General features: G+C 46.3%; 4 protein-coding genes across 8 annotated transcripts; 1 reads left to right on the forward strand and 3 right to left on the reverse strand.

The window, feature by feature from the left end:
* Positions 1–29: 29 nt before the first annotated feature.
* On the forward strand, positions 30–8,775 carry LOC117185683 (unconventional myosin-Va-like). 5 transcript variants are annotated; one of them, XM_033392018.1, is made up of 18 exons: positions 30–132; positions 1,671–2,484; positions 2,545–2,783; positions 2,845–3,333; positions 3,434–3,527; positions 3,592–3,818; positions 3,963–3,986; positions 4,278–4,391; positions 4,454–5,340; positions 5,398–5,927; positions 5,992–6,130; positions 6,281–6,378; positions 6,463–6,643; positions 6,705–7,241; positions 7,412–7,543; positions 7,614–8,142; positions 8,209–8,433; positions 8,496–8,775. In XM_033392018.1, exons 1-18 carry the CDS (start codon positions 52–54, stop codon positions 8,637–8,639), a joined length of 5,484 nt encoding a protein of 1,827 aa, XP_033247909.1. In that variant the 5' UTR covers positions 30–51; the 3' UTR covers positions 8,640–8,775. The 5 variants fall into 5 exon arrangements, with proteins under 5 accessions (XP_033247909.1, XP_033247910.1, XP_033247913.1 ...); XM_033392019.1 differs by having other exon boundaries at positions 5,995–6,130; XM_033392020.1 differs by lacking the exon at positions 30–132 and adding an exon at positions 816–1,199.
* Positions 8,776–9,191: 416 nt separating this feature from the next.
* On the reverse strand, positions 9,192–11,034 carry LOC117188338 (elongation factor Tu-like). Its single transcript, XM_033392041.1, has 3 exons — positions 10,539–11,034; positions 9,712–10,477; positions 9,192–9,653 (listed from the first exon to the last, which is right to left on the reverse strand). Exons 1-3 carry the CDS (start codon positions 10,944–10,946, stop codon positions 9,454–9,456), a joined length of 1,374 nt encoding a protein of 457 aa, XP_033247932.1. The 5' UTR covers positions 10,947–11,034; the 3' UTR covers positions 9,192–9,453.
* A 46-nt stretch (positions 11,035–11,080) lies between these two features.
* LOC108158104 (zinc finger protein 782) lies at positions 11,081–13,093 on the reverse strand. Its single transcript, XM_017290273.2, has 3 exons — positions 12,625–13,093; positions 12,194–12,556; positions 11,081–12,137 (listed from the first exon to the last, which is right to left on the reverse strand). Exons 1-3 carry the CDS (start codon positions 13,009–13,011, stop codon positions 11,115–11,117), a joined length of 1,773 nt encoding a protein of 590 aa, XP_017145762.1. The 5' UTR covers positions 13,012–13,093; the 3' UTR covers positions 11,081–11,114.
* A 77-nt stretch (positions 13,094–13,170) lies between these two features.
* LOC108158103 lies at positions 13,171–15,340 on the reverse strand. Its single transcript, XM_017290272.2, has 4 exons — positions 14,923–15,340; positions 14,604–14,864; positions 14,187–14,549; positions 13,171–14,136 (listed from the first exon to the last, which is right to left on the reverse strand). Exons 1-4 carry the CDS (start codon positions 15,238–15,240, stop codon positions 13,294–13,296), a joined length of 1,785 nt encoding a protein of 594 aa, XP_017145761.1. The 5' UTR covers positions 15,241–15,340; the 3' UTR covers positions 13,171–13,293.
* Between the last annotated feature and the right edge of the window lie 15 nt (positions 15,341–15,355).

Here is a 15,355-nt window from a genome sequence, read left to right on the forward strand (position 1 = left end):
TTCTGTTATCTAAAAACCTTAACTGGAGCTTCTAATATTTTTTTTTTTACAATGCCTCGCTGGTTCTTCTTGAGTAAAGCGCGGGAAAAAAGGAGAGATGCAGCTGTGCTTAGTGTTGGAAATTACATTTTGGTACGTATGGTATATTCCTGAAATGTTTATCATTTCACGTCATATCTCAAGGGAATTGCACAGTTTATGGTCTTCTTATAGAGACCAATAATAGGTATTGTGATCGAGATATATGTATGTAAGGAATGAGTATAACAGGTAAAATGAAAAAAGTCATTATAACATATTCAAATCAGCTAGCAAAACCGAATTTTAACATTAATTAGGAGAAACAGGGTATAAAAATGTCCATACCCTTAGCTAAATCCGATTGACAGCTTTTATTTTTTGTTGATCAATCCAAAAAAAATGAGTACTTAAAATTAGCCAATCTTGTAATCCATCAGATAAAATTATGTGTTCAGGGTTGAGTGTCCTAGTTAGTTAGTAATATTAGACCGAATATCAATATCTATGAAAATGATTTCCGAACATGGACAGGGAACGATTAACCCATTGTCGATCAGGGAGTACTAAAATATTGAATCAAATAACCATTGAAGTGATGAAACTTGAAGAATTTTTGGCGGAGTTCAAGTGATAAATATTTTAAGTAAAGATAATGGATTTAAAAACAGTATTATTTAACGCGGGCTAACTCAAGTTGTTCACCTGTTTAAATAGGCGGTTAATGGGGTTAAGTAATTATATCGACAACAGTAATTATATCGATAAGTCCACTGACAACACACATTCAAAAGTAGTCGAGACGGGTGGCAAATACATATTTGTTTTTGTTATTTATTTTGGTTATCGTTTAATTACCAATGTAGTTCTTTTAAAAAGTACTACGCTAAATTTTAAAATTAACTAACTTTTGGCTGCAAAATTAAAATACCTAAAAGAAAAAGCAAACAAAAATGGCCATCTGAACATCGTGTGCAAATAGTATAAGTATTTGCTTGAACTGGAATCCAATAGAAAACACTAGGAACAAACATCATCCATATACACCGCATCGCCAGCTTCAGTCTGATAAAGCTAACGGGATTTTATGCACGAAATCAGTGCTGTGGATTAGTGATAGTGATTAGTGCAGAGGAGAACGTAACGGAACCATGTCAAGCGAGGAGATGCTATATGCAAAGGTATTCCGCACATTATATTGATGCCCTACAAGTGCATTGTTGGCAAATTGCGGCGGTGTCGGTGTCGGTATCGCTTTAGGACGCCAATAGTGCCAAGAATGGGGGGCTAATAAAAATGCATACATAACGTGAATTCTGCTCTGCTACTGTTTGCGTGTGTGTGTGCTCTCGTGTGTTTGCGCCATTTTCGTTTTTCACATTTCTTCATTCTACAAGCAGTGTGTTCTTGCTCTATTAGCCCTTTCCATGGCAGGTGATGACAGGTATTGATGTCATCCAGTCAATGACTGCAGCAAATATAAATATTTGGGAATGAATCACGGGTCTTATCAGACTCTCTCTGATAAGCCTCGATAATTGCACACAAACATACACAGGTGTACATATGTGGGTGATACAGGAGGATAGCTGATAATGAAGAACATGTTCCATGCAATGTTTACTGACGTTGTCTACATTCTCTTTTCGCAGGGGGCCAAGATCTGGGTGACCCATGCGGAACAGGTGTGGGAGAGTGCCACCTTGGAGGAGAGCTACCGCAAGGGAGCAAGCTTCCTGAAGATCTGCACGGAATCGGGCACCCTCAAGGAGTTCAAACTAAAGCCCGATGGAAGCAACCTGCCCCCGCTGCGAAATCCGGCCATTCTGGTTGGGCAAAATGATCTCACAACCCTCTCGTACCTGCATGAGCCCGGGGTGTTGTACAATCTGCGCGTTCGCTTCTGCGAGCGCCAGATTATCTACACCTACTGCGGCATCATACTGGTGGCTATCAACCCGTATGCGGAGATGCCCCTGTATGGGCCCAGTATAATCCGAGCCTATCGCGGTCAATCCATGGGGGATCTGGAGCCGCACATCTTTGCCCTGGCCGAGGAAGCCTACACGAAGCTAGAGCGGGAGAACTGCAACCTGAGTATCATTGTCAGCGGCGAGTCGGGGGCAGGCAAGACGGTCTCCGCCAAGTACGCCATGCGCTACTTCGCCGCCGTCGGCGGCTCCGAGTCCGAAACGCAGGTGGAGCGCAAGGTGCTGGCATCTTCGCCGATCATGGAGGCTTTTGGCAATGCAAAGACTACGCGAAACGACAACAGTTCGCGCTTTGGCAAGTTCACCAAGCTGCTCTTCAAGAACCAGATGGGTGTTATGTACCTGCAGGGAGCCACCGTGCACACCTATCTACTGGAGAAGTCTCGGGTGGTCTATCAGGCACAGGGGGAGCGCAACTATCACATCTTCTATCAGCTGTGTGCGGCGCGGGCTAAGTACCCTGAATTGTTGCTGGGTAAGTGGAGCGATCTGATCTGCTCGGACAAACTTATCTGATAGAATCCTCCTCCCACAGACCACCAGGACAAGTTTCAGTTCCTGAACATGGGTGGCGCCCCGGACATCGAACGGGTCTCGGATGCCGATCAGTTTAACGAGACTGCCCAGGCAATGACAGTACTAGGGTTCTCATTTCAGCAGATAGCGGAGATTGTGAAAATACTGGCTGGCATTCTGCATCTGGGCAACATTGAGGTGACCAAGAAATACACCGAGGGCGGCGATGATGAAGACACCGATTCCTGTCAAATATCCGTAAGCACCACTCAAGAGCACTTAACGAAAGGCATTAAAATTGAATTTTCCTCTTGTGCAGCACAACGATATTCACCTGCAAATCACTGGGGACCTGCTGCGGGTGAAAACAGAAGATCTGCGTCGCTGGCTTGTAATGCGTAAGATAGAGTCGGTCAATGAACATGTGCTGATACCGAACAGCGTTGAGGCCGGGCAGGCGGCGCGCGATGCGCTGGCCAAGCACATATACGCCAAACTGTTTCAGTATATCGGCGGTGTGCTGAACAAGAGCCTCAACAACGGTAGCAAGCAGTGCAGCTTCATTGGCGTGCTCGATATCTACGGCTTTGAAACGTTTGAGGTGAACTCGTTTGAACAGTTTTGCATAAACTATGCAAACGAGAAGCTCCAGCAGCAGTTCAACCAGCACGTCTTTAAGCTAGAACAGGAGGAGTACCTCAAGGAGGGTATTACCTGGACCATGATCGACTTCTATGACAATCAGCCGTGCATCGATTTAATTGAATCCCGTCTGGGTGTACTCGATCTTCTCGACGAGGAATGTAGGGTAAGATATACCTTACATCCCCTTGCAGGATCCGCGTTTAGCTTCCTTAATGGTTTTCTAAATAAATGTACAATCCATGAATGAATCTTATCTCCTACAGATGCCCAAGGGCTCCGACGAGAGTTGGGCCGGCAAACTCATTGGAAAGTGCAGCAAATTTCCGCACTTTGAGAAGCCCCGCTTTGGCACCACAAGTGAGTTTTCTCTGTCGCTATCTACGCAATCATAATTCCTAATCACACTCTCAATTCGTTAAAGGCTTCTTCATCAAACACTTCTCGGATACCGTGGAGTATGATGTGAACGGATTCCTGGAAAAGAACCGCGACACTGTCTCCAAAGAACTCACCTCCGTCTTGGCCCTGTCCGACATGTCGCTGGTGAAGCAGGTCATGGCCCTGGAGGACATTGACACTCTTGGTGTGGATGCCAACACAACATCCCCATTGGGCGGTCGCGTAGTTATAAGCGCCGGCCGAAAGCAGGTTTGTGATGAACATCAGCATATCATTTGATGAAAAGCTTATGTAAACGTCCATAGTGAATATCCATCTTTGATTATTGCTAATTCGTATTTTCCATTCGCTTGTCGTTCACTCCACCAACAACGGCCCTGGAACGTCCAACAGGAGCTCAATGAGACCCGTCGAAGAGTTAGTTGCCACAAAAGTATTTGTATTTATGATCCCAGCAAATGACTAACCCAAAACACATTGATTAACCAGGGTTTACTTTTAACAACGCCCGCCCCCTCCGCCATCCCCAGCTTGTTTAGTATAGTTTTTAGAATTAATTTAATTGGCGTTCACACGGATGATGGTACTGTTTATCTAGTTTTTATAACTTGTATTTCTTTTGTTAGTCCGCCCTTTCCCTAGACCGTACTCTGTGTGTGTTCTTCCCTGCAATTAAACCCATATTGATACTGCTTTCTCCGTTATTAGGTGGTGCCATCCAAGCAGCATAAGAAAACCGTTGGCGCCCAGTTCCAGGAGAGTCTGACATCGCTTATAACTACGTTGCATGCCACCACGCCCCATTACGTGCGTTGCATCAAGGTGAGTTATCCAAAGGAGTTTTTAGATTCCAATAGTCATACGCTTTCTCTGTGGTACTTTAGCCCAACGACGAGAAGATTGCCTTCAAGTGGGAGACCGCCAAGATCATACAACAGCTTAGGGCCTGCGGCGTGCTGGAAACGGTGCGCATCTCGGCCGCCGGCTTCCCCTCGCGCTGGCTCTATCCGGACTTCTATATGCGCTACCAGCTGCTGGCGCATCGCTCGAAGATAGACAAGAACGACTTGAAGCAGTCGTGCCGCAACATTGTGTACAAGTGGATCGAGGACGAGGACAAGAGTCGGTTTGGCAACACACAGATATTCTTTCGTGCCGGCCAGGTAGCTTTCCTCGAACAGGTGCGGGCCAATCTGCGCAAGAAGTACATCACGATTGTACAGTCCGTGGTGCGGCGTTTCATCCATCGACGACGATACCTGAAGTTGCAGATGGTGATCAGCGGTATACAGCGGTATTCGCGTGGCTTCATGGCCCGCGAGCGCGTCCAGAATATGCGTGAAGTTCGAGCCGCCCTTATACTATCAAAATACGCCAAGGGATGGCTGTGTCGGCGTCGTTATCTACGTCTGCGGCACTCTATTGCAGGGATACAGACTTACGCTCGCGGCATGCTGGCCCGCAGAAAGTTTTATGCCCTGCGAGATCACTATCGGGCCGTACAGATCCAACGCTTCGTACGTGGCGTGCTGGCGCGACGCGCCTACCATCACAAGCGGCGCAATATCATCATTTGCCAGGCGGCGGTGCGTCGCTTCTTGGCGCGGCGCAAGTTCAAGCGCATGAAGGCCGAGGCCAAGACCATATCGCACATGGAGAACAAGTACATGGGCCTCGAGAACAAGATTATTTCCATGCAGCAGCGCATCGATGAGCTAAACCGAGACAACAGCAATCTGAAACACAAAACCAGCGAGATCAGCGTCCTAAAGTTAGTATTAGTCGGTGAGCAAATGTATTCTCCTCTTAACACATGTTTCTTTTTCAGAATGAAGCTGGAGATGAAGAAGAACCTGGAGGGCGAGTTCAAGAACGTGAAGGCTGCCTGCATGGACAAGGATATGCTGATAGCGGCCCTCAACAAGCAGCTGGAGGCGGAGCGGGACGAGAAAATGCAACTGCTGGAGGAGAACGGACACTCGCAGGAGGAATGGCAGAGCCAGAAACAGACGTACTGCCTAGAAAACGAGGAGCTGCGCAAGCAAGTGGACCAAATGATCGAGATGGCCAAGAACGTAGAGGCTACACAGCACGACCAGAACGTGCGTATTCTGGCCGAGATCGACAACAACGAACTGAACGAAGCCTATCAGCGCGCCATCAAAGACAAGGAGGTGATAGAGAACGAGAACTACCAGCTGAAGGAGGACTTGAGTCGACTTCAGCAAAACGGCGTCTACAGCCTGCGCGGAAGGAGCGCGAGCAACGCCTCCAGTCAGAACGAGGAAGACGTTGGCTATGGCTCGGCCAAGAACACGCTTGACATTAATCGGACGTCAGATTTGCAGAGCAAGAGCTGTACGAGCGAGGCCTTCTTTCCAGATATATAAGATGGATCTGATGGACTCTAATTTCTTTGCAGATGATACCTCTGCGGACTGCACCAGCCTGGTGGTGAAGCTGCGCTCCATCTTGGAGGCAGAGAAGTCGAAGCACAAGGTCCTGCAGCAGCAATACATAAAGCTGGCAAGTCGCAACAAGCCTACGGAGGACTCGTTCCGGTAAGTGTGAAAGCCACCTTTCTCCTCAAATGACTGCTCAAAAATGTAGCCACAAGATTGATCGCTGGATCGATGTTACCATGCTACAACGACAACTACATTTATGTATTATTGCATGCCACACACTGCTTACCACACCACACACCATAGCGTCTCCGAGCTTGAGGTAGAGAACGATAAATTGCGCAGCGAGCACGAGCAGCTGCGAACGAGCATTAAACACGGTGTTGAGATCAACGAGCTCAATGGTAACAGCCTTCGCATGCCGGGCGCTCCACGCGGCTACCGTACTTATTCTGGCGTCCCCTGTTCCCCCCTCTTTACCATTGCAGCCCAGCATGCCGCCCTACAGGAAGAGGTTCGTAGACGACGCGACGAGTGCATCCAGCTGAAGGCTGTCCTGCTGCAGCAGAACCAGACACTGCGATCCTTTGAGCCGGAGAGCATGCATCTGCGGGGCAACGATGCTAATGAGCTTCTAGAAGCCTTCCAGTCCCAGAAACTTGTCAATCGGTGAGTGCTGACAAAAGAATCAATCGAAACACGTTCTCCATTCTCGCATTTCCATTCGCAGACAACTCGAGGACGAGTTGAAGGCCATTACGGAAGAGCACAACAGTAAGCTTGTGGAGATGACGCAGGAGATCGAGCGTCTGCACAACGAACAGGATGAGCTGCAGAAGGTAATCTTCGAGAGCATCGATGCGTCCGAGGACGCCAATGTTGAAACACTCAAGCAAAACGACCGATTCCTACGCCGAGAACTGCAGAAGGCTGTCGCCCAATTCCTGCTGGTCCAAGAGGAGCTGAAGCTGGCGAACGCCAAGCTCCAGGCCTACCGCCAGAACGGTGGACAGCTGGAGCACAAGTTGGAGGAGGAAATGAGCCGCAGCAAAGGTAGCGGCTCGGGCTCGGCTGACCAGAAGCGCCTCAGCAATGACTTGGGGGCGAATGTAACCAAACAAAAGTCTCAAAATCCGCAAGGCCTCATGAAGTTCCATAGCATCGACCTGGACAAGATACTGCAGCGTCTCCTTAGCACCATGACGCCGCGAACAGTAGTCGGCCTTTTGCCTGGATTTCCAGCGTATCTCATATTCATGTGCATTCGGTGAGCTCTAAAAATCTATATATGTATATATAAGGTTAGGTTAGCCCGGACGGCCACTCATGGGCCAATATCGGATGGGGGGTAAAAACTGTCGCGGGTACCGTACTCTATCCGCTGCTTGGCCCCTATATATATTATATATTATATTATATTCTCCTTTTCCTTTCAAGATATACTGATCTAACCAATGCCGACGACGATGTGCGCGAGTTGCTAAGCAAATTCGTGATTCAAATCAAGAAAATGCATCGCACACCGCATCCCATTGAGAACCGTGTCATTTGGCTGGTTAACTCTATTACGTAAGCCATAATCTCAGCTTCCATTGGTTGGCATCGCAATATCAACATGCTTCTCTCCCTATTCCCACAGGCTGCTTAATCTCCTCAAGCAATACGGAGACGTAGAAGAGTACGTGAAGCTAAATACGGAGAAGCAGAACCAGCAGCAGCTGAAGAACTTCAATCTCTTTGAATACCGTCGCGTCATTCTGGATCTGATCGTGAATCTGTACCAGGCCCTAATAATGCAGATTCAGGGACTGTTGGATTCCAAAATAGTTCCCGCCATTCTTAAGAACGATGAGATTCAGCGGGGCCGGCAGCCACACGGCATGCGCGGTCGCACGACTTCGATCGGAGCGGGATCCTCGCCGGAACACGGCGGCGGGCCAGCTTGGAAGCAGTTGATCGGCCAGCTGGAGCACTTCTACAAGCAATTCCAGCACTTTGGCCTGGACAATTGCTATGCAGAGCAGATATTCCACCAGCTGCTTTACTTCGTCTGTGCCGTGGCCCTCAATTGTCTTATGTTGCGCGGCGACATCTGCATGTGGGAGACGGGCATGGTAATACGCTACAATATTGGCTGCATTGAGGACTGGGTGCGCAGCAAGAAAATGGTGGGACTCCTCGACGATTATGTCATTTATATATCGAATTCTTCCACTAACGCTTGGTTCTTCTAGTCCAACGACGTTTTGACGGCCCTGTCGCCGCTGAACCAGGTATCCCAGCTGCTGCAGTCGCGCAAGAGCGAACAGGATGTTCAGACTATCTGTGATCTGTGCACGTCGCTGAGTACAGCGCAGGTCCTGAAAGTGATGAAGTCCTACAAGCTGGATGACTATGAGAATAAGATTACCAACGTGTTTCTGGAAAAACTCACCAAGGAGCTGAATGCCCGACAAACGGTAGGAAAATAACTTCATGTTGCCTTGTTGCGTATACGCAATGTTTTGGTTCTCTCTTTCAGCAAAAGGGCAACAGCGATGAGTTCACCATGGACCAGAAATTCATTCAGCCTTTCAAGGTGATCTTCAGGTACAGCGATATCAAGCTGGAGGATATCGAGCTGCCGTCGCATCTCAATCTGGATGAGTTCCTCGAGAAAATATAAATGTGTGGGTCCCGCCTTTTCACAGATCTGACTGCAATGCCATTTAGACCGACAGAGAAGCGCTTTCTTTTAGTGTATTATATAATATACATATTTATATTATAGAAAAATAATAATGTTCTTAGCAAATCAATTAGAATATGAAATTTTGAGAAATGTTTGCCGAAACGAAATCCATTTAGTTCCTGTTTAGCTTAAAATGACAAACACAACACTTGATTCCAGCTTACTTTAAGCTCGTGATCCAAGTCCATTCCATGTTCCCCCTGGCATCCACCGAAGATTGCAAGGTTTAGGTTATTATTATGCGATTTGTTTGAAGTGAAAGTGATGAGCGGTTCTGAACCGATCGTAATGTGAAATGCAATAAGTGCCGGGAGTAAGACTCCCTCCAACCATAAAGAAGAGCATTATTTGCCTCAGCCTTGTACCTTACAAAAAATTGTAGTATACCATGAATTTACTCGAGGCCGACTTTTGCCTTAAACTGTTTGTGTGGCTTATAGAGATCACAGACGTTAGGATAAGACTCATGATGAACACCGAAACGTTGCTTTACTCTATTTATTTATGTGTAGTCTCATTTCTTGTGTAGTTTATAGTTTTGTGTTTCTCAAATGGCGCCATGGCTGATCTGATTGATCCGTAACTGGAGAAGATTGGCCAATTAAAAATACGTTGGCATTTCTTTGAACTATTTATAATAAGTATTTTCCCTACTTATACACATACATATGTATATCAACTTAACAGATGCGCGTGTACAATTAAATACAATATATAAAAGTGAACAAAAAAAATAGAGGCAGCCGCTTTAGCTGGTTACTACCGCCTTCGACAACTTGTTCTTGGGGAGATCAAGGGACGGCAGTCGCTGAGTTATCATGCCCGTGGCCACAGTAGCTCCATTCTCCCGAATGGTAAACGCCTGGCCCGATGTCATGACCATTTTTCGCAGCAATGTAACCCGAACCTGACCGTGCTCACCCGGCATTAGCATGGCCTCGCTGGGCACTGTAAGATTAGTTATTAGTTGGGAGCATAGTTTAATAATATTAAATCTCCTCCTCACCCATGTCAATGCGCGCTGGGACATTCCACGTCATGCTGAACAGCTGCTGGATGTACTTCGAGAGCATCGGCTTAAAGCGGCCACCCTCGGCACGCGATAGCAAATACATAGAGCCCTCAAAGTGGTTCGAAACATCCTCTGAGCCCGATGCACAAAGAAGCATGCCTCGCTCCACGGTGGAAATTTTAATGCCCCGCAGAAGAGCACCGACATTTTCGCCGGCCAGGGCCTGGCGGACGCTCTTGCGAAAGATCTGTATGTCACTGACGCTCGTTTTGAGGTTCTGATTGAAGCCTAACAGATCTGCATCGGCATTGCGCAGAATGGTGCCCCTCTTGATGGTTCCCACAACCACTGTGCCACGTCCTGGAACAGTAAATGCATTATCAATTGGCAGGATGAATGGAGCCTTCACGTCGCGTTGTGGTGTTGGTATATAGGAGTCACAATGCTGCAACAGCTTCTCAATAGCCGGTACTCCAAATTCCGATTGATCCTCGCGGAGTGCTAAAAGAGCCGAACCACAAATGACTGGGCTGTTGACGCCATCAAAGCCAAAATCACTCAGCATCTCGCGCATCTCGATCTCCACCAACTCCAATACTTCCTGATCTACTAGATCGGCTTTGTTGATAAACACCACAATGCGCTGTATGCCCACTTGCTTCGCCAGCAGCAAATGTTCGCGAGTTTGGGGCATTTGTCCGTCCGTCGCCGCCACAACGAGTATAGCACCATCCATTTGGGAAGCTCCTGAGATCATGTTCTACATACAGTAGAGAAGGACAGTTAGCTGCTAGTTAATTCTCTGAGCTGGGTAAGTTTACCTTTATGTAATCTGCATGCCCGGGACAATCGGTGTGGGCGTAAGTACGCTCCGTGGTGGCGTAGCCGATGTGGCACGCGTTTATGGTTATGCCCCGTGCCTTTTCCTCTGGCGCCCGGTCGATTTGGTCGTAGGAGCAGTATTCAGCCAGTCCCTTATTGGACTGGATTTTTGTAATGGCAGCAGTAAGCGTCGTTTTGCCATGGTCTACATGACCAATAGTTCCCACATTACAGTGCGGTCTTTCACGTAATTTAGTCGCCGGGTTCTCACTGCCACTGGTGGCCAATTGACGGGTGCTCCTCCAGCTCCAGCTGCAGCTGATTCCCTTGACAACATATTTCTGGGAGACCGTCTGCCGAAAAACAGCATCACATTGATGCCACAACTTCGGAAGAAACCCTCTCATTTCTCAGTCAAGCCAAACGGAAAGGGAATAAATATGCACGTAACGTGTTTGCTCAATCAAAACAGGAACGGAACAGCTGTTCATACAGTGTTACACAATGCCCAGCACAATAAAGAGCTAGAGGACCGTTTGAATAAATTCTAGCAAATTGCAATTTCAAAATGTATTTTATTTGTCTGAAATGTCGTGAGATTGTGGGAATGTATGTTTAAGTAGGGAGTCGTTGGTAGTCTCAGCTCCTTTCAAAGTGTTTTTAATAATCTTATGGGTGCGCCTCATGTGAACACCCAAGCTAACCCGCTCAGAGAAACGGGTGCTGCAGAGTGTGCACTGAAGCGTTTTCTCCCGGTGTATGTGCCGATGCTTGACCAGGGCGTTGGCGTTCGTAAAAGCTTTCTGGCAGACATCACATACCTTGTCGCGTATATTTAAGTGCGCCTTAACATGATCCTTGAGATCGCGCTTGGTGAAAAAGTCTTTGGGGCACATTGTGCACTTGAATGCACGAATTTTGGTGTGCACGGCGGTTACATGCGTGCTCAGTTGAATCTTTTGTCTAAAAGATTTTCCGCAGAATTCGCAGATATACGGCTTGTCCACATGTTTCTCATCATGAGAGCGTTTGTGAGTGGCTAGTTGGCTGGCAAAGGCAAAGCTTCGACTGCAGATATTGCAGGTGAATGTTTTGCTCATGTGAACACGCTGATTATGCTGTTGCAGATGGCACCGTCTCTCGAAATTCAGCTCACACAAGGGGCATTTAAACCAGCCACCATCGCCTAGTTTGTGATCTTTGAACTGATGTGCCTGCAACGCATGATCAGTGCTGAAACTTTTTTCGCAAACATGGCATTGTAACTTCTGGCGGAACGTCTTCGTCGGCATAAAGTTCTGGCACCTCTCAATGTAGTCTTTCTCAGCCGTCGATAGGCCGACAGTCTGAACCTCAGTCAGAGTCTTCATCTTTCGAGAATACCACTGGCGTAGGCTTAGAATGCTGTCGTAGACATCGTAGTGGGTGATAACTCCCAGTGGAACTTCTGAGGAGAGCACATCTGTAATTTCTATATAAGCATTTTTACGCTCACTCAGACTCGAGAAGTTATTGTGGGCCGGATCGTACAGGTGCGGAAATTTGGAATACAGTTTAATAAAAAGACTTGTCAACAGATTTTCTTCCGTAAACAAGAGCTGCAAGAAGGCAAGTTATTATTAAATTATCGCATATTCTTTTAAATAAAGCTAACCTTGATCTTGCCATCGCCGCCATCGTCATCGCTGTCACCTTCCTCTACAATTCCTCGCTCCGCCAAAAAGTTGTATTTTGCATGATAGTACAGTGGGACCCTGGTCAGTTTTTGTATCTTTTTTTGCCGCGTTATTGCTGCATATTGAGAGTGCAGACTGGCTATAGACTTCTTCAATCTATAGATCGTCAGATGAATGTTGGCAGACGCTTTCAACTTCTCCATCAGGGACTCGTATGCATCAGTACGTTTTTCTTTGTTTTTATAGGACTCATCTGAAGGATCCCAAAGGCACGGATGATCTCTATAGAGCTCGATGAATTGAGTAATGCGTGGACTGCGTCGGTAGAAAGTTGGATTAAACTAAAAATAATCCAGACGACGGTTTGGATCAAAGTTTTCACCTACAAAGGGGTCATGTATGTGCTTACTTTTACTACTGGCGAGAAGTCTGTTGTTGTATGTGCTCGTGCTCCTTCCAGTTCGCGTGCAACCGGCATTGATGGGGAGTCTTCATCATCGCCTTCGTCTTCATCGGATGATATGGGAAGATCCACAATCATCCCCTCGGCTAAACAATCTTCATCATCCTTCACAGGCCCACGCTGCTTTGTCTCTGTTGGGGAGTTGTCACTGCTCTCACAAGCATCGAAGTCGCTATCACTCGCTTGATCCTCTTCTCCATGCCGCTTAATGTGCAAGACGAACTCCTTCCACCTCTCAATATCCATTTCCACGTCACAGTCATTGCACAGCCCACAACTCAAAACGAAATGTTCGTATTTGCTCCGTGCTAGAATGTTTCCACAAATCACCATTATTAAATCACATTAAACAAAACAGTAAACACGAAAAAAGTTCTACCGATGTAAAACAGCTGCTGTTCCAGCAGTGCTGGGAAACGAGAAAAGTTTGATGTGTTGTATTTGTGTGGTGTACACAAAATTTAAATAAATTAATAAATAAATGAATTAAGATTAACATAATAATTTATTATAATTTATTTCCAGAAAACAAGAAAACCCATTTGGCAGCTTTATGCAACTCCTTAAACTTATTAAATACAAGTCTGTTTTGTAGAGACTAACAATATTAGGTGCCTAATCTAATTTACTTCTATGATTAAATCTACGATGCCTAGACAGAGAAGAATGGTCATAAAAGGAAGCGTCGCATTTGTCGCATTTCTTATCACGGATATTTAAATGCCCCTTGAGGTGATTCGTCAGTTCAAATTTCTTACGGAAATTTTTTTCGCACATATCACACTTAAACGGCCGTATATTCAGATGGAAACCATTTATGTGGTGATCCAGCAGTAGCTTGAGCCGGAACCCCTTCCCACACATATCACACACATATGGGCGCTCGCCGGTATGAACTTTCGTGTGCACTTTTAGATCACACTCAACTGAGAAAAACTTATCGCAAAATGAGCATTGAAATTTACGTTCACAGTGTGCTCGCAAAATGTGTTTCTCCATGTCGTTTTGTCTTTCGAAGCGTCTTGGGCACTGGGAACAGAGGAATGGCGGTTCACCCTGGTTATGCTGCTTGAACATGTGCGTCAGGAGGTTGTAGTCCCCGTGGAATCGCTTGCCGCAGTGTTCACAGTACCATACGTGGCCGTCTGATTTGACGGGTAGAAAGCTGCACATTTGCAGGTATTGAAGTTCTTGTGGGGTGACGGCTTTAATTAGTTCCTTCGCCTTAATACGCCTCATGGCTTCGTATGCCCATTTCCGGAGTTTTTGGATCGCAATATAAACATCCGTATCGTTGGCCAGAACCACTGGCCTAAATTCGACGGCCATCCTTTTGTACGCACTTGTACGTTGCTCCACCGACTCAAAACCAGGATCCGAGGTATTGTAGAGAACTGGATAGTTTGCGTATGTATCTATAAAAGAGCTGGTTACCTCGTTCTCTACTTTGAAGTTGAGCTGAAACGGAATTGAAGTCTTAACGTTCTACATATACCGACCGTACTCACCTTAATTGTATCCAGTTGGATATCTTCCTCGTCGTCGGTTAGCGTTGTACAGGGAGTGGAACGGAGGAATTCACATTTGGCAAAGTATCGGGCCGCCAGTCCAATGAGCTTATCCTCGCCAGCCATTTGCGCTGCAAGAGTGTATTGACTGTGCAACTGCTGGATGGTTTTTATTAACTCTTCTTCGGTGAAGAGCACATTGGCTTTTTCGTCCAATCGCAGTATCATCAGGTGGTATGCCTCCGATCGTGCCTCCTCATTTTCGTAGTACTCGTCCGAGGGATTCCAAAGGCAGGGATGCTCCTTGTAGGCTTCAATGAGGTGTAACACGCGAGGATTGCGTCGAATAAATGTAACCTTTAACTGGAAGGATGTACAAATTAGTGCTAGGTCAAAGAAAGGTACATGGCAGCGTACTTTAAAAACTTGTCCGGGTCGCGTCATTCTGGGGCGACGGCCAAGTCTTAGTGTTTTTGGGCCCTCTGCTTCTTCTTGTTCATCATACGAGAAATTGTCCAGGTCATCAAACATTTCATCCTTTTGAGAGCCAATGCTCGAAAAACCGTCGTAGACAATTTCATCTAATTGGGCCTGCGCCACTTCAGACGATTCCATTTCCTCATACGTGAATTCTGTATTGTTATTGTCATATTCAATATCCTGGACGTATTGCATGTTCTGCGAATGTTTGAAGAAATAAAAGTGATTTTAATCTTATTATGAGTGATTTACTTACGTTGTCATCCGCCTCATCTTTGGGCCATTCCTCGTCTTTGAGTATGCAATATGGCAACACACTCTGGTCATCTACTTCTTCAATCGGTTCCGCATCGTCTAAGATCTGAGGGACTTCATATGCGATTGTGGAGTCCATCCTTGAGTCTTGCTCGTTCCAATTTTTGTCAATGTTTTCATCATCATCAAATTGGTGGGCATTTCTCACATGAATTGTGAACTGTTCCCAATCTTTTAGGTCGCTTTCAATTGTGCAATAAATGCATTTCAAACGAAACTGCTGGTAATTGTTAACCAAAACGCTGCCGCATACCTCCATTATGCAGGCTTGCAAATTCTCTGAAGAAATGAATATTCAGTGCACTGCGTTTGTAATATTTACGAAGCCACTTTGGTGCAATTATTGTCATTTCACCTAGTGCTGCAAAACGCGT

The sequence above is a fragment of the Drosophila miranda genome, chromosome 3 (genome assembly GCF_003369915.1).
Source record: "Drosophila miranda strain MSH22 chromosome 3, D.miranda_PacBio2.1, whole genome shotgun sequence".
In the NCBI taxonomy this organism is placed as follows: domain Eukaryota; kingdom Metazoa; phylum Arthropoda; class Insecta; order Diptera; family Drosophilidae; genus Drosophila; species Drosophila miranda.

Coding starts and splice junctions, on each gene's coding strand:
- LOC117185683 (XM_033392018.1), top strand. CDS start 52: ATGCCTCGCTGGTTCTTCTTGAGTAAAGCGCGGGAAAAAAGGAGAGAT. Junction 6,131..6,280: donor CCTACGGAGGACTCGTTCCG/GTAAGTGTGAAA, acceptor CACACACCATAG/CGTCTCCGAGCTTGAGGTAG. Junction 8,434..8,495: donor AGCTGAATGCCCGACAAACG/GTAGGAAAATAA, acceptor TCTCTCTTTCAG/CAAAAGGGCAACAGCGATGA.
- LOC117188338 (XM_033392041.1), bottom strand. CDS start 10,946: ATGAGAGGGTTTCTTCCGAAGTTGTGGCATCAATGTGATGCTGTTTTT. Junction 10,478..10,538: donor GGCATGCAGATTACATAAAG/GTAAACTTACCC, acceptor TACTGTATGTAG/AACATGATCTCAGGAGCTTC. Junction 9,654..9,711: donor CCCAGCGCGCATTGACATGG/GTGAGGAGGAGA, acceptor CTAATCTTACAG/TGCCCAGCGAGGCCATGCTA.
- LOC108158104 (XM_017290273.2), bottom strand. CDS start 13,011: ATGGTGATTTGTGGAAACATTCTAGCACGGAGCAAATACGAACATTTC. Junction 12,557..12,624: donor ACTTCTCGCCAGTAGTAAAA/GTAAGCACATAC, acceptor GATTATTTTTAG/TTTAATCCAACTTTCTACCG. Junction 12,138..12,193: donor GCGGCGATGGCAAGATCAAG/GTTAGCTTTATT, acceptor GCCTTCTTGCAG/CTCTTGTTTACGGAAGAAAA.
- LOC108158103 (XM_017290272.2), bottom strand. CDS start 15,240: ATGGAGGTATGCGGCAGCGTTTTGGTTAACAATTACCAGCAGTTTCGT. Junction 14,865..14,922: donor AAGATGAGGCGGATGACAAC/GTAAGTAAATCA, acceptor AAACATTCGCAG/AACATGCAATACGTCCAGGA. Junction 14,550..14,603: donor GACCCGGACAAGTTTTTAAA/GTACGCTGCCAT, acceptor ACATCCTTCCAG/TTAAAGGTTACATTTATTCG.